Here is a 25,723-nt window from a genome sequence, read left to right as displayed (position 1 = left end):
CGAAAACGATACGAAAATAACGGGTTTGGTTTGACATTTTTGGTACACGAACACGAAAGTACACGGATGAATTTAGTGTCGATTTTGGTTTTACACTTGAGTACACTACACGAAACGAAAGTACACGAAATAAATAAATATTAAAATAAATTTATCAAAATTATATGAATACATATATCTTACAATAATATTTTACATATAATATTTACAGAATATAGATACAAAATATATTCAAATTTAAATTTCATAAGACTTGACTACACTCGAGTCTTTATGACTTATTGACTTATGACTCGACTAGTAAAAACTTAATATTCAAATATATATTTTATTTATCTTTATTTTTATTATTAATTTTAAATTACACAAAACACGACACGAAATGTACACGAAATGAAGGTACACGAACACGAAACAAAACGAATCCTTAACGGTTCGGGTTTGGGTTAGACATTCATGACACGAAATACGAAAGTACACGACACGAAAGTACACGAAACGAACGAATTGTCAGCTCTACTTAAACCTATTTAAAAGTAAGAGGGTTGAAACCGAAAAAAATATTAGTTTAGCGAGTTTATTACTTTATCGGAAGTAAAAATATACTGTATTAATATCGGAAAAAAATATTATTTTAACGAGATTATTACTTTAACGATTATTACTTAATCGAGGTTTAATGTGTGTTCTTCCACAGATGTCGCTTGTCCTTTTCGAGTTGGGAAATTTGGTTAATTTTTCAACCGAATTTAATGACTTCATTGAACCTCTAGTGATGAAGACTGGTTCCCACAATAACCAGAAATGGTAACTTCTTAAAAAACGTTTATCAAAATTGTTAGTTGTCAAAATATTATTAAATATTCATTAATAAATGAAATGGATCCCTTCTACGAAAAGTGATCAAATTATCGTGACAAAAAAGAGTGATCATATTACATGTTAATAAATTTATCAAAGTAATTATATACTATAGATAACCCGTGCAAAACATGGGTCGAGATCAAAATATTAATATTAAATAATGATTATAAAAAATTATTTTAAATTATTTTAAAATATATAATAAATAAAATTGTACGATTATTGCAATTTTTCTTTTTAAATTATATGTAATTTTCATTAACTCAAATCTTATTAGAAAAACAAACTCAACGTTATTTGTATCCGTTGTTCAAAAAGATATAATTAATATTTTACATCGAAACTTTAGTCAAACAATGAGCAACACGATTGACGGATAATTTAATAAAAAATTAAATCAACATTACTAAGTAATTGCATATTAAATTTCTTATTGTTAGCTGGATTTGCCTTTTTATATAGTTTGTGATTGTATAATTTTTTCTAATTAAATATTCATTATGTATGTATAAATTTGCATTTGGTGCTACAAATAAAATTTTGTAGATATGAATCTAGAAATTACAATATATATGTGATTCCATTTATATAAAAATAATATAAATATATGGTATATAAGAATCAAAAACGGGTAAAATATTACATATAGAATTATAACTTATATAGGAATAAAAAAAAGAATGAAATGGTATATTTAGAGCTATCGTAAGATTTAAAAATGGGTGAAACCAAAAGTTCGTAAAACCGAAAAGGGGTGAAACCAAAATAACTCTTAAAAGATGGTTTCCTTGTTAATTAATAATAACAATGTATAAAGGATTCCATTTTATTATTTTAATAAAAATAAAAAAGAATTATTCAAAAATAGAAATATCATAATTATAATATAATTTCAATCTATATTTTGTTAAAAAACAACATAGAACTCTAAATGAAAGAGAAATATAGGGTGAAACCAAAAACGGCGTAACCGTATTAAGATGAAACCAAGTATCCTATCACGAAATAATTTAGAGTTATACGAAAATAGATTGTAATCATATTATGGTTTGAACAATTTTATTATTTTCTAGTGGTACCAAAATACAGTTTTTATAATATTCATATCATTTTATTAAAATGGAATTCCATCAACAAATTAAAAAATTCTAAATTAAAAAATTTCAATCTAACACTTGGCCTATTTACTTGATCGTGGTTTATATTTTTCGGAACTTATTTAGTTGGGTAAGTCACCAAAATACCCACCATTTGGGGGTTTGGTGCCCAAAATACCCACCGGCGGGAGAGACCGCCCTTTTTACCCACTGAATACGTATTACCATCATGCGTATTCTGTTTTTTTAAAAAATTACAAAGAACTGCTACAGTAAACAGTGAATACATGCGTATTCTTTGTAAATTTTTAAAAAAACAGAATACGCATCTATAAAATGCGCATTTCGTCGGTATTTTGGGCACTTGAAGTTGGAAAGTGGTGTATTTTGGGCATTATTTCTATTTAGTTGGGCCAATTTATGAACTTATTTATTTTAAAATATAATTAAAGATAGGATTGAAACATATAAAAATAATAAAAAAATCATGGTTTGTAAAATTTAAAAAATGAGTAAAAATAATACATATAGAATTATAAGTCATATAAGTATAAAAAATGATAAAAATAATACACTTAAAGTTTTAACATGAATCATAAAAGGTGAAACCAAAAGGCGGTGGAACTAATAAAATAAGTGAAACCAAATTACCACTTAAAAATAGGTTTCGTTTATTAATAAAGAAAAACGGCTAAAAATAATACATATAGAATTATAAGTCATATAAGAAATAAAAAAGGATGAAAATAATAAACTTAGAGTTATAACATGAATCATAAAGTAAAACCAAAAAATAAGTGAAACTCAAGTACCAGTTAAAAAGTTTGTTAATAAGGAAAAATGGGTAAAAATTATATATATATATATATATATATAAAATTATAAGTCATATAGAAATAAAAAAGAATAAAAATAATACACCTAGAGTTATACATGAATCATAAAAACTGAAATCAAAAGGTGGTGGTACCAAAAAATAAGTGAAACCAAAATATCTCTTAAAAAGAGGTTTCGCTTATTAAAAAAAGTTATTAATATCATAAAAATGAGATTTTTTTGAATTTTTTTAACAAATTTGTTTCTCATATATTCATTTGATAAATATCGTATCCTACTAATTATAAATATCCAAAATAAATAATTTTATTAATTTTATATAAAAAAAATACTCTTACATCTATACTATACTATTACAACCGAAACATGGTTTCGTTTGGTCGGTTGGTTACCACCTTCCTAAAAAATATGTTAACACCTTCCAAAAAAAGTTTAAACAAATATTATTTAATCAAAATAAATAAATCACGTATCTCATATAACTACAAACTCTATGAATTATAATCCAGCTTGATATCTAAGAGCACTCAACTTCTTTCTTAGTAGGAAATCAAACACTTCCAAAATTAATTTTATTAATTTAAATTATAATATAATAAATTATTTATTAAATCAAGGATAAATTTAAAAACAATAGCAAATCATCCATATGCACTTATATTCAAGACTCCCACATATAGATTACACAAGAAGAAAAGACTTTTTAAAATTTTAACTATTGAAATTTTAAATCCTTCAATAATATATAATACATAAAAAATAATACGTAAATATTTTAATTTTATTAATTTCAATAATAGATAACCATTATTTTTATAATTTAGTTTTACAAAATAACAAAATAATAAAATTACAAATATTATTATCAGTCCATGTATCGTACAGGGTTATAGGCTAGTATCATTAAATGCTCTTAAAAATCTTACACAATTGCTAGATAATTGCACAATTTAACTTCCGAGTCTCGATTTGTAGGTGTCAAAAGTTTTAAACCGACTATAAATCTTTATTATGGTAATATAATATGTTTAGAAAACTTAACGTCATCTGACAGTTTGGCCGAGTGGTTTAAGGCGCCAGATCCAGGTTCTGGTCCGAAAGGGCGTGGGTTCAAATCCCACAGCTGTCAATCTTTTTTCAATCCTTTTAGCACAACAAAAATACTATAAATTTCTTCTTATTGAATTTTGATTATTAAATACACTCGGGCATCATTTTTGTTGTTACACGTTAGAGAAAGAGAGAACTGTAGATATTTTAATATACGAAGAGAACTTCGTTTTTTGTTGTTACAAATTAGAGAGAGAAGCGGAAATATATTGTTATATCAATAGGACTTCGATAATTTAAAAAGAGTCCTATAGGGTCGATGGGGTCGTGTGGTTCTCGATTATCCGAAATCAAAATCTCAATTTCATACGTTAGTGTTGGATTAATAACTTTAATATATAAAATGGGAACTTCATTCTCACAATAAATCATACTCTCATCATCTTTGAACATTTTATATCATTCTCATTTTTCATTTACCTCCATTCTCGTATTGTTCGTTCTCATTCTCGATTCGAATAATGGACTAAAATGTCATTTTTGAGTGTTAAATGGTCTAAAATGTCATTTTTGAGTGTTAATAACCTAAAATGTCACTTCATAACGGTACTTCATCTTACATTTTGTATTTTTAATGCAAAACGGTACATAGTGTGTCGTTTTGGTACTTTATTTTTTTTAATTTTTTTATAATGTGAAAAACGTTAGTTGAAGTAGCGTTTTGACTCAAAACAGTACATCATATAGCGTTTTGCACCAAAACGTTACTTTATCTACCGTTTTGTGCATAAAAAAATTCAAAATATCAAAACGTTACACGAAATTCCGTTTTGGGTGTTTTGCATAAACGTTATACGATGTACCGTTTTGAAGTAACATTTAGAGTCATTTTTAACCTCAAGTGACATTTAGGACCACCACCCTCCCGATTCCGATTCCGATTTTACAACGATTTTAAACCAGAATCCAATCACCCCATGTTTCCGAGAAAAGTCCTTTTTTTAACCCAAACAGATGAGATTCCGGTATAACATTTGCACTAGATATGCTGTGTGCTGGATACAATACTACTAACAATTAGAATAAATACAAACATGAATAATTCACCTATCTAAAAGAGAAAGTAACTGACACTTTTAACCAACCTAAATCTAGTGTCATTGTCACCAGGATATAGCTTCGATTGTTTTCTATATACATGACAAAAAACAAATTGTTTGACATATTCCACAATCTGTTCAAAAACTAATAAACTTTTGTAATTTGCTATTCCATAGTCTTGATGATGACATACCACAAAAATGACAATTTAGAGGTAAATAATAGAGAATTTACCAAAAATACTAACTTTTCTAAGTTTTTTATGATTTTACTATCTTGTGATTTTTTTTTGTAAAAATACAGAATCAACCAAAATCAACCAGATATGCATGTAGTTGCAGAAACTCGTCAAAGGTTGCATGCAGTTGATTTCAGTTGCCAAAAAATCGTATTTTTTGCAAATTTTTTAAAAAAATGACAGTATTTTGCAAAAATATTTTTAGACTTGGGTATTCTTCAAAAAAAGCCCTAAATAATACTTAAATTTTAAAACTACTAGTTTGATTCTTTTCAAAAAAAAAAACTACTTGTTTGATCATAAAGTTTATGTAGATCTTCGATCAAATTCGCTTTTGGCAATTGGTTACGGGATGAGTAAATAAATATAAACGATGTGTATATTGGTATTTGATGATTAACGGATTGAAATAGCGGTTTGATTACAATCTACTAAATTTGAAAATATATATTTTCAACAGTTAATTATCAAATAATTTCATTTAAAACAACTAATTTAGGCTCTGTTTGGGATTGTTAAAAGTTGTTGTGCTCTTTGAAAAAGTAATGTTGTAAAAATCAGATAGATAACTCATTGATAATTTTTTCGATATATATATGTTTTGATGCAAAAAATTAAAAACAATAATGCATTTGATAAAATTTGATGGTAAAATCGGCATTTGCTTCCTGCACAAGCAGGTTTTTCTAAAAGCACGAGAGATTTGCTTTCTCTAATAACGACTTTTATGCCAAAAACACTTTTCCGAAATCAGATTTTAAATTTTATCAAACAGTTTTTAAATTGGTTTTCAGCGAAAAACTGATGCTACTAATAAGTTAGATAAAACAACCGACTAGTTAAAATATCTAATTTAAACATTACCGCTAATATATATCTAACCGTTAATTGTCAAAAAGGATCAACATATTGTGACACTTACACCTAAAAGAGTATTTTGCTAGACCAATATCCCAAAAATTACAACCTTACATAATTACATATATTTCATGAATGAAGACTATTGGTGGGAAGCAGGTATTTGTGGTTCTACCTAAACCAACAAATTGTTCAGAATATATATGTGAATTGTGATATGATCAAATAATGATTTAAAAATGTCCCCAAAATCATTCATCTACTCGTTCTTTCTTTCTTGGATACTCTTGCTTGTCTGTTACCCTGTTACATTTAATAATAATGTAATGGTTTCATTTCTCGAATATAAATTGCAGGATACTGCTGTTTAAAAGATCCTTTGGACAATATGTAGTTGGAGTTGATATTATAGCATTATTCAATGCCTTTTGGTCTATCAAATCTTTGTATTTTCTTTTTCTTTTTGCTAATTGATAACACACGCACACGTTAGGAAAACTTCCGTAAGTGGTACAAGAGCTCAACCACTGCACCAACACTTCGTCGGCAAATCTTTGTATTTTCAGTAAAGGGCAATTATAGGTTTTAAACATTCGCATCTTATCCAGTTCGAATTCTCGACAAAAATGTTTTCAATTAGGTAATTCTTGCAAATAATTTTGAATTATTATACATTTGTACATCCCAGGGGCGGGGCGGATCCAGAAATATATTTTCAGGACACTGAGCAAATTTTGTAAAGACACTCTTATAATTTTGAATTTTATGGGGGTACTTTCATATATTTTCAAAAAAATTAATGGTGAAAAAAGACAAAATTTGATTTTAGGGGGACACGTGTCCCCAGTAACCCTTACTAGATCCATCCACGTGTACATGCATTGCTGCATGATTGCATACACTGATACACACCCATTGCATTTGGATTTCTGGCAAACAGTACAGTAAAAAGTGTACAGCTTCCATATTGCAACTAAACTGTTATTTGGAAAAAATAAGTGCAAAAGCAAAAGTAGCATCAGTGTTATATGCTTTCACGGCAAACGATTGTTACAATATAACATATCGCAGAAACTTTTCGCAATACGTTTAAAAGATATATGCACATCAAAAATTCTACCGTACAATTATCACGAAAACATCAAAAAGGCAAAAACTTTCCGTCATATGTTATGCTGTAACAATAGTTTGCCCCTGACCGGACCCCTTGCTATACATGCAGAAGATGAACATACTTGTGGTGCTAAAATTTTATTCACCAGTCAACATGTAACAAAAAATATAAATAAGGGCTGAACTTTTGTTGTATTCCGGGATATTGAAATGAACATTGAGTAGCAGGTGCCCTCCCCAAAGTCAAAAAAGGACAAATAACAGGCTTAAGCTCCCTAAATGTGTTAAAATATCAATGTCCTGAACTTTGTCTGGACTTGCTTTCTGGACCACAAAACAAAACTGAAGACAACTTATGGAGTCCTAAATCAAACTTTACTTTTATATTTGCATTACTAAACCAGTAAGCATGAATCTATTGACTACAGTGAACATTCCAAGAACTGAAACAAATTAAGCTAAACAAGAAAAAAAACATTCTTTACAGCATAACATCTTACACAGACATAACAAGTTAAAAAAATTACATCTATCAATGCTGTATTAGCATCCCACGCTTATCTTGGTTTGGTGTTTTAATATGTAGATTTGACCATGTCTTCACAGAGGAAACATATCGTTATCGCCAAGGACAAACTCCAGAAAACTAACCTCGAAAAATTAAAATTAACAGAAGAGATTAGACCAGTGGTGGTGATGTGGTGCCATGTTGACAATCTTTGATTTTCGAGCAACTTTCAGATGACATGAGGGAAACTAGAAGATCAGAGAAGGCATTGATGATGAATTTGTGTGTGTTTTTAGGGTTTAAGGTTAAGTAACAAAGTAGAAGTTCATGCAAAAATTCCCAATCAGCTTTAACGTCTATGATTCCGTGTGCTTCCACCATTTCCTGCATTGAGTTCCTAAAATCTTGTACAGGATCCGGGGAGTAGGTTTGAATGGCGACGCTGCCAGGGACAAGAGTATTATAATCAGGGTCTTGTGGGGAGTTTAATGAGTCAATGATGGAGTTTGAGCGGCCAGGAGAGGAGAAAAAGAAGCGTTGTGAAGCAAATGCAGTGGCGAAATCAGGAGGGGACTCATCATCTTCAGAAGAAATGTCTGAGGCATTGGAGAAAAAGTCATGATCCGCGGAGGAAGTGAGGTTTGATGTGGAGATGGAGGTTAGATCATAAAGGGAATTGAAGTTCTTGATTAGAGTAGTCGAGTTTGTATGATTTTGGTTCGAAGGTGAAGTATCAGGGAGAGTTGTGATGGGTAAACTTTTTACGGTTGAGAAGCAAAGTAAGTAATTCTTCCAGGTGAAAGGAAACATTGTTTACAACTTTCTGCAGTACACACAGAGAACAAATACAGGGACAAACTATCTATATGGAGAAAGAAGAGAAGAGGTGGGCTTAAATCTTAATTCTCTATACTTCTAATGTGTTTTATGTGTGTGTAACAGATAGAGATAGAGCAAGATGATGATTTATTTGTTTAGCCTATTATGCATAGAATATTAGTTTAGACTACCTTTTCAAGCTACTGTTATGTGTTTTGTGCATGTTCATTGCCAAGGGACAATGTAATGGGGACATGCATGAATTAAGTTGTCCTTTTCATCATTTAAATAGAGCTACCTGCACGAGATGATTAAAAGTTTTCTATAATATAAATAAACTTAACTTATTCTAAACAATCAGACACTATAGGTAACCACTCTTTCTGGGAATAATGACATTCAATAGTCTTTTGTTTAGGTGAAATCTATTAATTACATGGACCTTCTTGACTAATCCTTGAGGTATTATAGATCTCCATAAATCTGTCATTGTCATGTATACTAATTAAAAGTTCTGAATTAAGTGCCCGTTTGGGAAATCTTAAAATAAGTAACTTATGACTTAAAATGAATAGGGACTTATAAGTAATAAGTACATAGATACTTATAAGTTAAATAAGTGTTTGGTTAAACGTTAGAATTTTTGTATTTAAATAAATTTTAAATATAATTATCTTAATTCGTAAATTTTAAACTAGAAAGACATGTAAAGACATAAATTTTAAAATAAAAGTTAATAAAAAATCGAAAAATAAAAATAAATTGAGAAAAAGTACGTCATTGCTAACATTCAATTATCAGCTTATAAGTTGTAAATTTGACTTATAAGCTGGGTCGACAAACACTCATCGATAAGTACTTACGGGCTTATAAGTGAATAAGCCACTCTGACAAAGAGTTGGGAATTATATGATCTTGTGAATTATATGACAGAGAGCTATGTGACCTTTGTCAATACCCTGCTATTAGGCATCCTCTCTTTTCTTTTGGACTGTAGATACTTGTACTAGCAAGGTCCAGGTAGTTTAACTTGATTGTTTTTCTGATCTCCATTTCAACTCTAGTGCTATGCACCACTTGGTAAAGAATCAGATTCCCTATTCTGCTACTACCACTTTAAGTCATACCAACCATTCATACATTCATTTTTAGCCAAAACCAATGTAACTATATGCTGCACAATATGTACCTAACTAGACCCTTGGCACACCAGGAAGTATGTAGGCTGCAGAATGTAAATCTATATGTTGCCCTACTAGAATTTAGCATATTTCTCACCTAATAAAGGGAACTTTTTGATAAATTATATATATGTATAAAATTTCTGACAGTTTTAATCTCAGTAAAGTCCTGAGCTAAGTGCACACAGATTATGAATGTAAAAGTCTGAAGTATGTGCTCAGAGAACTTGTCCGGCTTCAACAGCTGGTGCTGGGGCACCAATTGTGACTGCCTCTTTTCACTCGAACACAGATTTAGAGCAACAAAACAACAATCTTCAATTATTGGGGTGTGTGTGGGAGTGTTTTCATAATAACAGGTCTATAGCATGCATGATTTAGTCCTTCGCTGAGATGTTTTGCAACAGCATAAAATATTGTGAATTCAAAATATGGTATATCAGTAGTTCAGACATCCAAGTAGAACGTACGATTTGAGAAGATAAATTTTTCCAACGTTTGAGTTTAGAAAATAGCAATTACCTTTATATCAGGTGTGCTCCTGCACCAACTCTACCAAGCAAGCTTCACGAAGAAAGCTCACAAGCTCCAGCCCAAGTTGCATCATGGAAGAGGCTTGCTTCACTTTCCAATTTTTCTTTTCACTCGCAACAAAGTACAGACAAAATGAAAAGTTTTGTGGATAACATAACTAAGTTTGACAAGCAAATTCTAAAACGTATTCTTCACAAACTAACTATTGCAAGTCAAGGACAAATATCACCATCATTCAATAATTAAATTCAGGAGAAACGTCTTAACACTAAACAGTTCTATTTCGATATACTCAATTGAAAGAGCACCTCCATATTTCATATTGACTGGAAAAGGCAAGGCCACGTCCATTCTCAATTCAAGTCCTCAAGCCAATTATCCAACAACGTAAAACCAATATTAATATATTATCAAGAGATATATTATTGAGTTCGAGCCGAGTTCGTAAAGAACTTGGATCAACTTGAGTTTCCAACCCAGCCAATATATTTGTTCAAGCATAAAGACGAGCTGATGTCGACCTAATTTATCAACTCGATCTTCAGCAAACTCAGTCTACAGTTATTTTGAGGAAATAAAACTAGTTAACTTGTACATAGTACATACCACACTCGTTATATTTAATCCTTTTACAAAGCAAAGCAGCTAGTCCAGCTATAAGTTACCACCCATCACCATGAGTGCTTGTTTTACATTATGTAGATACATACACTAGACTCAACAACTTTGCCTTCAGTGAAAAGGCCGCTGCACTCTTCCGCCTTACTGGCTCGTAGCCTCCAAACCGTTTCCTGAAAACAAGATTTACAAAATGCTGGTTAAAATTTTTTTGCAGGAGATGTAACATGTTAACCGATATTAAAAATGAACTGCAAATAGAAAGTTAAATATTAATTTATAAAAAAAAAAAGTTAAATAATAATACTACTAAAATAGCGCAAACATTGATAATTATGTGCAATAGAATTAACATAATTTAGACATGTCGGTCAAATATAATACATAAAAGAAAATCAAAACCCACCATCAGGATCAAAGAAGAAAACTTGTTTTGTCTTCCCATTTGGTTGAGTTTTCTCATGTGTCTCAATTCCTTTCTCCTGCAGAGCACAGCTACATAGCTCAAAATGCAAAAATAAAAAAAGACTACTAACGAAGAGCTGGAAAGGTCACTCGTAACAATATTATTTCCTTCATTTACTATCATACATCTATTGTTTATATCATAAATCCATCTTAACTGCTCACACTACCGAAAGAATGTTCTCGTTCTTTTCAAATACTCAATTATGTGACACGCACATTTTAATAACCATATAGCAATTTTCCAACATAATGCTCTATGACGAAAAATTAATCTTCTACAAAGTACTGAAATAAGCCAGGAAATTCTGCAATACTTCTATAATTCTACCTGATATATACTGTACACAATATCAGTGCATCGCTTATTAAATTCTGAAAACAGAGGTCACATACAGGACATACAATTTTACATATTTTTCCTGAAATAGGACTGGACTGCTTATAAGACCCCAGATGCATCACACATAAACACAAAAAGGAGGTGTTCTTGGTATATAGAGCATACACATCCTCTCTCCTCTTTATAATCTCTCATCCATGTTAATATCATGTCGACGTTTTACTACATTCCACTTTCACGTCAGCCTGCAACATCTGTGAGAAACTAATGATTCACGGCCTAATCATGTAAGCGTAAAGCTACCAAACACCAACAGATAAAGACATCGACATTCTTGGTTATTCTGTAAAAAAAGCAAAGCATCAATAAACTAATTCAACCATGGCCAAATTCTTCACCAAAAGCACAAAAATGTAAGATTACCACTAATTTAGATATTATGCCATTCCATCCAGTTCTCAAGTTGTTACATCGGAGTGTACTGTTTTTCAGGTTATGGTGCAGAATATTTTTCCTAATGAAGAAGAGTAGGCATAACCAAAATTAACAAATCATATGGAACTTAAAAACCACTATACTACGATAACCCAAATTTGACAAACCTTATAGACAACATTTCACATCAAAGTCAAAAGCCCTATTTACAACAAATCAACTAATAAACTACTAACTTCATTCAGGACATATCATAACATACCCTTGTATAGTAACAATCAAAATCATGAAGTACTAATTCTATTCTTACAAAAAAAGCTCATATTATCCTTCAACCATTCCCTGGTCTGCTAAGCAAAATACTATTGCAAAATCAATGGATTTTCTTTTATTGATAGTTCATATTACAAATCATTACTACCCTAATCATAATATACAATAAACCATTTCAGCCTTCAAAATGTACAGACCTCCTGAAAGTAAATATATTTCTAACATCCCCTTCACCAGAAAGCCAATTTATTTATGTGTGGTAGAGGGGATCACTTGGTGGCTCCTCCCTCTTATTTTTTGGGTCCCACCACAGGTCGCTATGCGGCTCTATCTCAATTTCATATTCCACCATAGTGCAAAATAATTATAAGAATACCGAGTGATACCATGTTAAGTTACACATAAAGGATCCAGACAGAAAAGTGTATACCACTCATGTTTACACATAAAGGATTAACAGAAGAATGTGCACCACCCATTTACATAAAGTTTATGCTCATTGTATTGCTGAAAGTCTGGTAATTCAGATGCACTAGTTGAGTAGTAGTCATGATTTCACAAATCACCACTTATACTCACAAAAATCAAGAGCGAGTAGTTTCCAAGTTACAGATTTCAACTATACAAATCACCACTCTTAACTCTCGTTTTAAGTTGGTTTTCATTGGCACACAGAAGCGGATCTAGTAGTGGCTTAGGGGAGGTGTCCTTCCTAAAATCCAAATTTATGTTTTTTCACAATTAATTTTTTTGAAAATATATGAAACTGCCCCGTAAAATTCAAAAATATGAGGGCGCCTCCCCAAAATTTACTCAGTGTCCCCCTAAAAAAATTCCTGGATATATCCACTCCGGGGTTCATAAATACATAACTTAGTAACATCCGGGAAAGAGGGTAATGAAGAAAAAATAACCTTAAGGGTGTTAACAAAGGAGTCGAAATTGGCAACAGAGAAAGCAATATGATGACCTCTGGGGAGATTAGAAGGTTCTTTCACAGCAGAAACAGCACTCCAAGGACCTTCTGGAAGCTTAGTAGTAGGATCTCTTTCAATAAGATGGAGATAAAACGAAGAGGAGAGCTTAAGCCATATCACCCCAAACCCAAAATCTGGAGTTTCTACCTTCTCAAACCCTAGTATCTGCACACAATTAAACACACAAAAAACACTTTCAAGACATATTTATCTACACAAGTCTACATAAATCTTTTGGTTCGAACGAGTTACTTAAATTTAAGTTACCAGTTCTCTTAAAAACTCGCAATACTACTAACTATTTACAAAAACATATTTGTATTTAAGAGATTCATTGCTTCTCAAACCCTAGTATCCGCACAAAAGTAAACACACAAAAAACACTTTCAAGACACATTTATCTACACATGTCTACATAAATCTTTTGGTTCAAACGAGTTACTTAAATTTAAGTTACCGGTTCCCTTAAAAACTCGTAAAACTAAAACCTAAGTTACCGGTTCTCCTAAAACCTCGAAACAGGCTAAACAGTTACCGGTTCACCTAAAATCTCAGTTTGAGTTCTTGATTAATAATTCTGCTCTATTATTTGTAAGAGTTACCTCGTGGTAGAAGTGAGCAAGGCGTTTGATGTCGGAGGATTCTCGAGCGACGTGATTGAGTGTTGCTCCTTGAGCTGCCATTTTTTCCCACACAGTTTAGAGTTTCGGACACTCTTGCTTTGATATTTATAATAGTTTAAAGGATAAGTGTACCATGAGCCTTTTATTACTTGAGCTGCCACAACTGTCTTTTACTTTTATTTGCAGTGTTCCACGTAGTATGTACATTAATGATGTCCTCACACGTGTGCTTCATCGGGAACAAAAATTTCTTGCGTTTTTTACTCCGTCCCTCCTCTTGATTTCTTATCAAGAACACGAAATTTAAGAAATATGTACAAAATACTGTAAAAAGAAAAAAAAGTGGGTGAACTGATGTGACACATTGAATTTTAATGTATAAAAGAAAGATATTAAGGTAAAAATAGTGTGAAAATGATGGAAAAGTGAGAAAATGATGGGACTCATTAATTATTTTCAGTTTTGAAATGTAAAAAAATGAATGACAATCCTAAAAAAAAGTGTAAAGAAATGAAAATGATGGAGGGAGTATAATTTATCTTTTGTTTAAATAATTATATTAGCATAGTAGCAACTAGTAAGTGCAACAAATTATATTAGCATAGTAGCAAGGCCAGACGGTCGGGCCGTCCGGGCCGTGCCGAAATTCCGGCGAGCCGATTCAATTATCCAGTAACTCGTGAACGGCACGTAAAAGTGAACGAGTCGAGCCGTGTCGTGCCGGTTTGATAAAATGATAACCCGGGATCGGCTCGTGAATTAGGCGAGTTTCCAGAGTTAGGCGAGTTACGCGAATACGAGCCGATTAACCGTTCGTTTGGCGAATTCAGGCGAGTTAGCCGGTAATTATGTAATGCTTACAGGCTGGAAAGTGAGTGAGGATGGAAACTTGGAAAGTGGAAAGTGGAAACTGATGATATGAATATTATATAACCATTTTATCTATGTATAACAAAATTGCAACAAGTGGCAAACAAAGCAATGATTTTGGTCCACTACTCCACTCAGTTGTTTTTTTTAATTTTTTATTAGGAATGTACATGTTTGTGAATGCCAACCGTAAACTGTTGTAAATTGTGATTCAATCAGAAATTGAAAAATTGATAAATATATATTTATATTTATGTAAACTTGTACAACTAGAATCAAATATTTAGATAATATTTAGATGGCTACGAATTATGATGAAAACAAATTTGTTATTTTTAAAAAGCAAATAAGTGACTATAGTACTGAAGGTGCGGAAAGAAAGAAACTATATTTTTTGTAACTTCAATTTTTCTTTTCAAAATTGTGTTTTTTTTTAATTTATAAAACTAACATGTTTATAAGGAAAAGAGGACGGTACCTCTATAAATTTTATTAATTAAAAAAAATGTTACAATTGATTTGAGAGGACTCCTCTCTAAAAAAACGAAACAAACTGTGTTTACATTTTAAATAAGATACAAAATATAACAAATTTTAAAAATACAAGGCAAACAAATATTATCAACTATTCAAATTCTTCTTCTTCTTCTTGTGGATCATTCGCTGACAAACCCGATTCCGATGAAGTGTCCATCGTCATCCAAGTATCCTCTTCGCCGTCCGAATCATCCTTTTTCATCCCTTGTTGTCTCTTTGCCGCTTGATCCCAATCCTTTTTGCAAACACATATCTTGACCACATCTGGTGCAAGACTTGATCTTTTCTCGTCCAATACTCTTCTACCGGCACTAAAAGCAGACTCGGAAGCAATGGTAGAGGCGGGAACTACTAAAATGTCCCTTGCAATTTTAGCTAATACCGGAAATTGGTTCTCGTGATTCTTCCACCATGTTAGTATTGAAAAATCCTCATCGAACTCATAGTTATATGAAAAAAAACTCTCTAAACATGCTAAATGAAGTTTGAGGTGTAGATGCATTTTCGGAAATTCTACACTTTTGTTTTTTAGTTAGGATACCAAGCAATGTGGGATTAAACCTACTAGACTGACTAGTCTTAGGTGGTATAATATTTTGAGTTCTAGGAGTATATAGATCTATAAGACGGTGTAACAAGTCTAAACAATTTTGCACATAAAGCACGTGATTATATGAAACTCCTAATACCGAGTAATAATGTTCTAACATATTTTCTAAACCTTCTTTTCTAACACTGGGATCAATAAGACATGCAACACCATAAATAAAAGGAAATTCGGTAAAATATTCTATCCACTTTTTTTCATATCAACAATAATTGCACCAAAACAATTATCTTTTTCATATGCTTTTAAAGTAGTAATAATATTAACACACTCAATAATAACAAGATGTACATTTGGCTCGTAAACGTAAGAAAATATCTTAGTACCACGTGCATAACAATCAAGCAAATCACGTACCCTATTTGCCAAGTCCCGATCATTTTCGGTAATAAGTCTATCCTCCACTTGATTTCTTGGATCAGAATTATATAACTCGGTGATAACTATCTTATATTTAATTGCCTCGCATAGTAATTTATAAGTCGAACTCCATCTCTTGGGACAATCAATTCCCCACTTTTTAGGTATTAATCCATTTTATCTACACAATTTTTTATATTGTCTCTTTAATGTGTGTGCGATACGTAAATACTTAATTATTTTTCTAATAAGTGCTAAAAATTCGGTTATTTGTTGAATACCCTTTTGAGCCGATAAATTGACAATGTGTGCACAACATCTAACATGCAAAAACATATCGTCTAAAGTAGTAGGAATATCTTGTGCAATATAATAAATAGCTTTATTATTTGTCGAAGCATTATCCGAAGCTTTAGTAAGAATATCTTGTGCAATATAGTAAATCGCTTAGAAGGAAATCTGTAAAGATGCAATGGGTTATCTGTCGGTTCCCAGCCGGAATCGATATTGTTTATTTAATAATATTTTGGGGTTGTAAGTTATATTTTATGATTGATAGTTGTAATCTTGTCTCATACTTTATCCTGTTGATCCTGTTAGTAGTTAATCGGAGTTTATGCTTATTTAATTATTAGATTAGAGGAGTGTGGGTCCTCATTTCCTAACCCCGAGATTGAGGGCGTCACAAGTTGGTATCAGAGCTACATGATCTAGTCCCTGAGACAAGTTAGGAATAAAAAGGGGTATTTTGGGTATATATCTATATCGCGAGAGAGTTCGAATCATATAGAGTTGAGTTAGACTATTTGGTATAGTCCAAGGAAAGTGTGTATCAGTTAGAGTGGAAACTAGAGTTAGGGTGTGAGTTAGCTGGAAGCTTTATTTAACCCTAACATTGTTTCTTGGTTGTTGTTTTGTGTTTTCTCTCAGGATCCCATAGTGGTAGTGACTCAGATTCAGAGATTAGTTTGACTGGTACCCCAGTGGACCCCATTTCACCCTCTCCAGAGGAGCCTGTGTATGTTAGTTCAGACCTAGAGGAGGACCCTTCTGAGAGTAGTGAGATCCCTATGCAGATTTCACCCTTGAGGCCAGATTCAGAGACCCATCCCCCTGAGCCAGAGTCTGAGATGCCTAAGACTGTACCTGTCAGTGTTGGTGGCAAGTTAGCCCAGGATCGAGACTTTGTTTACTCCCGCATTCCTGAGTTAGGAGCTTTGGTGGATAGGCTAGCCCGAGAGTCTAGGCAGAGTGCTTCGGTTATGGATGATGGGTGGCGAGTTCGGGTGAAGATGGTGGAGCAGGTTGCCATGAGGAGATTGGATGAGGGTGTTGGGTTCCGAAGGCATAAAACGCAGCGGATAAACGTAAATAAAACAAAAATTCGAAACCCAAAAACAGGATCCATGTATAATTATGGGCAGATTATGGAGATAACGAATCATACCTTTCAAGAGATTAACTTTTACGAACTCAACGGAGATCCTAGCTATCACGCTTTGTGTCTACCTCTCGGAGAAACACCTCTATGGTATCCACACGAGCACCTTCAAGAACGTCTCACGAACTTGACTACGGAATGGATGTACTAGCCTCCTTCTTGACGATCTGAATTGCCTCTGCCTCTCTTTGCTGCTAGGGTTTTCTTAAAAAACGTTCAAGCCTCTTTAACCTCTCATTATCTATTTATAATGACTGATTAAAAAGGCCCATAATAGCAAAGCCCAACCCTAGTAGGTATTGGATTAAATAATAAAAACGAATTTCTATTATTTAATTAATAACTAAGTCATACTTAATTATTATGGGCAAAAACATTCCTTTTAATTCGAATTTATATTATCTCAATTAAGTCTTACTTAATTATAATAAAATTCAAATAATCATCAATTAATTTAAATCCATAATTTAAATTAACTATTCCATTAAGTGCTCTATTTGTGCGACCCTATAGGCTATTATTTAATTGGCAATAATTTTATTCTCTAATAAAATTATAAACAATGAGCGGTATCTAGTAATACATCATTGTTACCCAATTAAACAATAATTAAATCGTGATTAGATAAAACCTTTCGTGATTAATGTTTTTTCCGTGTAATATAATCCCTTTAACCATACATATTATAGATTAAACTCGAGGCATGTATTTAGTCATCCTCTTCAACATTTAATCTGGGTTTACTTGATGCATGAGTAGATTATTGAAACAAATCATTATTTGAGCATGGCCATGCTTTTATAATCTCACTCAATCAAGAGGCCAATAATATCTCTCCTAATTATAGGAGGGTTAAATCCTTTATCTATCATTCATATTTCTCATACGACTCATGATATACCCGATGTCCACTTTTATCATCACCCGATCAAAAGTAACTTTTAATGTAGTCAAAGTATATTAATCCTCGTATAGAAATATAATGATTTCAAGTCAAAGGATCATTACACCATTATCACTGTGAGTCTTTCTTATGACTTTATTAAACATGAAGAATCTCACTGTGGGTCTGTCCAGTACCATGTACTCTCACATGTACCTATGTATTGACTTCAGTATCCCCATACTTATAACCAATGAGATGTGGTTATCTTGTCAAACAACATACTAGTCTATCTATGTATTATTATTGTCCTATATAATAATACTCGACTAGGGACCTTTAAGAATATGATATATTATATAATCTCAAGTTCAAGTCATGTACTTAAACTATACAATTTGTATCATGATTCTAAGGACATTTATTATGCTAACAAAATATCGCAGTAATTAAGGTCATAATAAATACATTTATTGAATGATCAACTGACATAAAGATAAAAAAATAATGTATTGCCTCTAGGGCACCTACACTAACAATCTCCCACTTGCACTAGAGCCAATCACCCATATATCTAATACCCATGGAACTAGTGTGACCATCGTGCTTCTGCTGCGACAAGCCTTTGGTCAGTGGGTCTGCAATGTTATCATTTGTGTGCACTTTACATATGTGTATATCACCCCTTTCATTAATCTCTCGAATAAGGTGAAATCTCCTGAGTATATGTTTAGCCCGGGAGTGTGATCTAGGTTCTTTAGCCTGTGCAATGGCTCCATTATTATCGCAGTATAGATCAATGGGATCTGCGATCGATGGAACCACTCCCAAAACAGAAATGAACTTTCGAATCCAAACGGCCTCCTTAGCTGCTTCACAAGCTGCAATGTACTCAGCCTCCATTGTAGAATCAGCTACTGTTTCTTGCTTTGAACTCTTCCAGCTTACAGCACCTCCGTTTAGACAAAACACAAAACCAGACTGTGATACAGTATCATCTCTGTCTGTTTGGAAACTTGCATCGGTGTAACCTTTTACAACGAGTTTCTCTTCTCCTCCATACACCAAGAATGAATCTTTAGTTCTTTTCAGGTACTTAAGAATATTCTTAACTGCCGTCCAGTGACCTTCACCCGGATTAGACTGGTATCTGCTCGTCATGCTCAAAGCATACGAGACATCTGGGCGAGTACATACCATTGCATACATGATAGATCCAATTGCTGAAGCATATGGAACTTTATTCATGTGGTCCTTCTCATCCAATGATTTCGGACATTGGTCCTTAGAGATCGTTATCCCTTGAGACACAGGGACATATCCCCTTTTTGCATTTTGCATTCCAAAACGATGCAAAACCTTATCAATGTATGTGCTCTGACTTAGACCGATCATCCTTCTAGATCTTTCTCTATAGATCCTCATTCCTAGAATGTAGGATGCCTCTCCTAAGTCTTTAATGGAGAAATTGCTCCCTAACCACGTCTTAACAGCCTTTAGAGAAGGTATGTCATTCCCCATTAGTAGTATATCATCAACATATAGTACTATGAATGCCACATAGCTCCCATTAACCTTCTTGTAAACACACGGTTCATCTTCGTTTTGAACAAAGCCATACTCTATGACTATTTCATCAAAACGGATATTCCATCTCCTAGAGGATTGCTTCAATCCATAAATGGATCGACGCAATTTACATACCTTGCCAGCATTCCTTGGATCGACAAAACCCTCAGGTTGTGTCATGTACACATCCTCTTCAAGGCTTCCATTAAGGAAGGCTGTTTTGACATCCATTTGCCAGATTTCATAATCATGGAATGTTGCAATGGCAAGTAAAATCCTTATAGACTTGACCATAGCCACTGGTGAGAAAGTTTCATCATAGTCAATACCATGAATTTGTTTGAAACCTTTTGCAACCAGCCTAGCTTTATAGGTCTGAACATTTCCATCCATGCCCTTTTTCTTCTTAAAAACCCATTTGCACCCTATGGGTTTTACCCCTTCAGGTGGATCAACCAAAGTCCATACTTGGTTTTCGTACATGGAATCTATCTCGGATTTCATGGCTTCAAGCCATCTCTTAGAGTCTGGACTGTTCATAGCATCTTGGTATGTGAGAGGCTCATCTTCATCTATGAGCATCAAATCACCACACTGAGTCATGAGAAATCCATATCTCTCTGGCTCATGGCGAAATCTACCAGATCTACGAACAACCTGTGTTTGTTGAGCATTATCATTATTCTGCTCTTGTTCCACTTCAGGTTCAATGCTATTTTGCGGTTCTCGATCTTCATCGAGATCTATAGTTCTCCCACTGTTTCTTTTGGAAACAAAATCTCTTTCCATGAAGACAGCATCTCGAGCAATAAACACTTTCTGCTCAGAAGGACTATAAAAATAATACGCCTTTGTTTCATTAGGGTATCCTACAAAAATGCACTCTTCGGATTTAGGTCCAAGCTTGTCAGATTCTTGACGTTTCACAAATGCCTTACATCCCCAAACTTTCATAAAGTTCATGCCTGACCGTTTCTCTTTCCATATCTCATATGGAGTCTTTTGAACCTTCTTAGTAGGAACACGGTTAAGTGTGAAAGCCGCTGTTTCTAGAGCGTAACCCCAGAAACTAATTGGAAGATCTGCATGACTCATCATCGATCGCACCATGTCCAACAAGGTGCGATTTCTCCTCTCTGAAACTCCATTCCATTGAGGTGTTCCTGGCGGAGTGAGTTGCGATACAATACCACACTCTTTCAAATACTTTCTAAATTCGGTGCTTAAGTATTCACCCCCACGATCGGATCGTAAGATCTTAATACTTGCATCTCCGCCAATTTGCTTCTCTACTTCAACCTTGTATTCTTTAAATTTTTCAAAAGAATCGGATTTGTTCTTCATAAGATATACATATCCATATCTACTGAAATCATCAGTAAATGTTATGAAGTAGTAGTAGCCTCCTCTAGCCATTACACGCATTGGGCCACATACATCACTATGTATTAGCTCCAGACGTTTAGTGGCCCTTTGACCCTTACCAGTGAAAGGGGCTTTAGTCATCTTACCAAGCAAACAAGATTCGCATTCTTGGTATGATTCAAAATCAAACTTATCCAAGTATCCATCCTTATGTAATTTGGATATGCGTTTCTCATTTATGTGGCCTAGACGACAATGCCAGAGGTATGTTTGATTTGAGTCATTTATTTTAAGTCGTTTGTTTTCTATATTACAGACAGGGTTATCTAAATCAAGAACATATAAACCATTAAATAAACGCGCAACACCATAGGTTAAATCATTCAAAGCAAAAGAGCAACTGTTGTTCTTTATTGTAAACGAAAAACCTTTCTTGTCCAAACAAGAAACAGAAATAATGTTTCTGCGAATCGCAGGCACGTAAAAACAGTCTTCTAGTTCTAAAACAAGCCCAGAGGGCATAGATAAATAATAAGTCCCTACAGCTAAAGCAGCAACTTTTGCTCCATTGCCTACTCTTAGGTCCACTTCTCCCTTAGCCAGAGTTCTACTTCTCTGCAGGCCCTGCACATTTATACAAATGTGAGAAGCACATCCAGTATCAAATACCCAGGATGTAGAAATAGACAAATTGACTTCTATAACATAAATACCTGATCCAGAAATCTGAACTGCTTTCTTTTTCTTCAGATCCTCCAAGTAAATTGGACAGTTTCTCTTCCAGTGACCATCTTTCTTACAATAGTGACATTCACCCTTGGCCACACCACCTTTAGGCTTTAAAGCCTGTTTGGGACCTGACTTTGGCTTGGTTGTAGAATCAGATCCAATCTTCTTCTTACCCTTCCATTTTCCCTTCCCTTTGGCCTTACCTTTATTTCCCACCATCAGTATGGGAGCAGGTTCAGCTGTCTTCATGTTGGTCTCATATGTTCTCAACATATGCAACAATTCAGTAGGTGTTTTGTCAAATTCATTCATATTGTAGTTCACAACAAACTGAGTGAATTTGTTGTTCAAAGAATTCATGATTAGGTCAATACCAGTTTCCGGACCAATCGGGAAACCCAAAGTTTCAAGGTACTCAATGTAACCAATCATCTTCAGAACATGTGGGCCAACTGGTTCACTCGCCCCTTGTTTGCAATTAAAAAGTGACTTACTCGTGTTGAACCTTTCTTGACGAGTTTGGCTTGCAAACATGCTTTGCAAGTGCTCATTGATAGTATATGCATCCATATGCACATGTTGTCTTTGAAGCTCAGCACTCATAGTTGCCAACATAAGACATGCAACATCATTTGCATCATTCTCATCCTTTGTGCGTGCTGCTCGTTCATCAGCAGTAGCACCCTCAGGAAGGGGGCCTGGAGGAGGAATATCAATGACATGAAGCTTGCGCTCCTGCCTGAGGACAATCCTCAAATTCCTCTGCCAGTCTAGGAAGTTGTTTCCTCCTGTCAGCTTGTCCTTCTCAAGGACTGAACGTACGGATAGTGTGTTTGTGTTGTTTGCCATTACTCAGTATCTACAATAATAAAAGCGCAAAATAAACATTAGATTGTCTGAGTTAAAATTTTATGTTCATATGATTATGATATATATTCGTAATATATCTCCCACTATTTTTTTATCAAATTAATAGCCCTAACTATTAATTCGGAAAGTATATCCCATAAATCTTTCTAGTGAGCCAAGATCCATATTTCGTCATGTTCTAAGTCAACCACTGGTATCCTTAAAACATGATTATTTAGGTAGACAACAGTTGTCAATTATATCATATATAATTCTTGGATAATTTGGTGAACAACAATTGATCTTATCTATCTAATAGATTTTTAACCAAACTCTATGCTTCTAAGTTCATAATAGTTGAATATAACCGTTTATATTCACCTTATTATGATGACTCAGTTAAGTTAGACCCAATGATACAACGTCCGAATATAACCGTTTATATTCGTCGCATTTCACCATGATAGATAGGAGTCCCCTGCCACTGACAGCCCTTCCCCTTATCGATCTAGGATTTAATGAGTGTTCATTCATTGGAAAGCATCTGATTAAAACTTAATATTTTTACTTAGGGATTTTAATTTAGAACGATCATGATCCCATCATAAAGAGATTCCCAATTTTTCCTTGAATAAAATACTTCAAATCAATACTCGTCAATGGTTTGATTTCCAGGTAGTGGAGGAGTCACATCGGTCTCGCTTAAAACCCACAGCCTTACAAGTTCTATGAACCCGTTGTTGACAAAATCGCCCCATGTCAGAAATAAAGAAAATTCGTATTTTATTCCGTGTTTCATAAACACGAGAATCTCATGATCGTTTGTTAATTTTAAATCTTGAGTCGTTACAGATTTTATCTTGTTTAAGGGCATGGCATGGGTGATGTATCTAATACATACATACATCATTAATCTAATTAAAACATGCATTTTTCTACTCTACACATACTATTTATACATCATATGAAAAGTACGTAAAGTAAACGTGCAATAGTTATGGCCCAATCCTATGTGATCTTTTCAGGCTAATGAAAAGATCAAGGTCAATCTATGGTGTAAAAATAACTATTACATATGTCTTCTCTATTGCTTCCATTGTCTCCTTGGCCTCCATAGGATGCCTCCTCTTTCCCTTGTCCTTCTAGGATGTTACATTAAGAATTATACTAATGAACTTACAAAAGAACTCGAGTTACATTCGAGATAAAACAACTACAAATAGAAAACGACATGCAAGTCGTATTTATTACAAACCAAAAGAATAAACCATTACAACTAAGGTCTTAAGGCCATAACTATGCACCATGCTCAGTAACCATTAAAGAACATGATAGATCATATAAAGATGACATACTATTTATCACTTATCATGATCCAATCAAGAATAATAAATAAGTAAAGCATATGTCATAAGCACAAATTAAAAACGAAACCCTAACCCCGATGGCGGAAATTTTTGCAAAATCAAGTATCAGAATACTAGAAAAACATGTATCAGAATACTATTCCAGAAGCATGTATCAGTATACACACGATCCATATCCCAGTTACCAAAAACGTGTATCAGTATACATATTTTAAGAGATCGCATACATATGAGTTATGGCAGATCTTAAACATACTAGTATCATCATATAGATCATTAACAGATTCATCATATCATTCATATAACATAACTGTTATCATGGCAGACTCATATAACATAACTGTTATCATGGCAGACTCATCACACATGCATACTTGTAAAAATACAGTAAACACGTAACCAAATCAGCCCCTTATACACGTAGCTCTGATGCCATTGTTGGGTTCCGAAGGCATAAAACGCAGCGGATAAACGTAAATAAAACAAAAATTCGAAACCCAAAAACAGGATCCATGTATAATTATGGGCAGATTATGGAGATAACGAATCATACCTTTCAAGAGATTAACTTTTACGAACTCAACGGAGATCCTAGCTATCACGCTTTGTGTCTACCTCTCGGAGAAACACCTCTATGGTATCCACACGAGCACCTTCAAGAACGTCTCACGAACTTGACTACGGAATGGATGTACTAGCCTCCTTCTTGACGATCTGAATTGCCTCTGCCTCTCTTTGCTGCTAGGGTTTTCTTAAAAAACGTTCAAGCCTCTTTAACCTCTCATTATCTATTTATAATGACTGATTAAAAAGGCCCATAATAGCAAAGCCCAACCCTAGTAGGTATTGGATTAAATAATAAAAACGAATTTCTATTATTTAATTAATAACTAAGTCATACTTAATTATTATGGGCAAAAACATTCCTTTTAATTCGAATTTATATTATCTCAATTAAGTCTTACTTAATTATAATAAAATTCAAATAATCATCAATTAATTTAAATCCATAATTTAAATTAACTATTCCATTAAGTGCTCTATTTGTGCGACCCTATAGGCTATTATTTAATTGGCAATAATTTTATTCTCTAATAAAATTATAAACAATGAGCGGTATCTAGTAATACATCATTGTTACCCAATTAAACAATAATTAAATCGTGATTAGATAAAACCTTTCGTGATTAATGTTTTTCCGTGTAATATAAT

At 33.3% G+C, this 25,723-nt stretch overlaps 1 protein-coding gene, 1 long non-coding RNA gene and 1 other non-coding gene across 4 annotated transcripts; 1 reads left to right on the top strand and 2 right to left on the bottom strand.

Annotated features, from left to right (window-relative positions):
• Positions 1-3,847: 3,847 nt before the first annotated feature.
• TRNAL-CAG (transfer RNA leucine (anticodon CAG)) lies at positions 3,848-3,927 on the top strand. The gene has a single exon. It is a non-coding gene; the product is annotated as a tRNA-Leu (tRNA).
• A 3,121-nt stretch (positions 3,928-7,048) lies between these two features.
• Positions 7,049-10,629, bottom strand: LOC141676913 (uncharacterized). 2 transcript variants are annotated; one of them, XR_012557224.1, is made up of 2 exons: positions 10,189-10,629; positions 7,049-10,054 (listed from the first exon to the last, which is right to left on the bottom strand). It is a non-coding gene; the product is annotated as an uncharacterized LOC141676913 (long non-coding RNA). The 2 variants fall into 2 exon arrangements; XR_012557225.1 differs by having other exon boundaries at positions 7,049-8,783.
• Positions 10,630-10,756: 127 nt separating this feature from the next.
• Positions 10,757-14,072, bottom strand: LOC141676904 (uncharacterized). Its single transcript, XM_074482629.1, has 4 exons — positions 13,914-14,072; positions 13,249-13,476; positions 11,225-11,300; positions 10,757-10,991 (listed from the first exon to the last, which is right to left on the bottom strand). The coding sequence occupies exons 1-4, from the start codon at positions 13,992-13,994 to the stop codon at positions 10,963-10,965; spliced, it is 414 nt and encodes a 137-aa protein (XP_074338730.1). The 5' UTR covers positions 13,995-14,072; the 3' UTR covers positions 10,757-10,962.
• Positions 14,073-25,723: the final 11,651 nt, after the last annotated feature.

This window comes from Apium graveolens, chromosome 1 (assembly GCF_009905375.1).
Source record: "Apium graveolens cultivar Ventura chromosome 1, ASM990537v1, whole genome shotgun sequence".
NCBI classification, from domain to species: Eukaryota; Viridiplantae; Streptophyta; class Magnoliopsida; order Apiales; family Apiaceae; genus Apium; species Apium graveolens.
Note: the sequence above shows the minus strand (reverse complement) of the source record. Positions and strands in the feature narration are given on the sequence as shown.

What these genes read in the sequence shown, in the direction of transcription:
- LOC141676904 (XM_074482629.1), bottom strand. Translation starts at nt 13,994, where the DNA reads ATGGCAGCTCAAGGAGCAACACTCAATCACGTCGCTCGAGAATCCTCC. An exon ending in TTGCTCACTTCTACCACGAG is followed by an intron (nt 13,477 to 13,913) that starts GTAACTCTTACA and finishes AATTGTGTGCAG; the next exon opens with ATACTAGGGTTTGAGAAGGT. An exon ending in TTTCTTCTTTGATCCTGATG is followed by an intron (nt 10,992 to 11,224) that starts GTGGGTTTTGAT and finishes TCTTGTTTTCAG; the next exon opens with GAAACGGTTTGGAGGCTACG.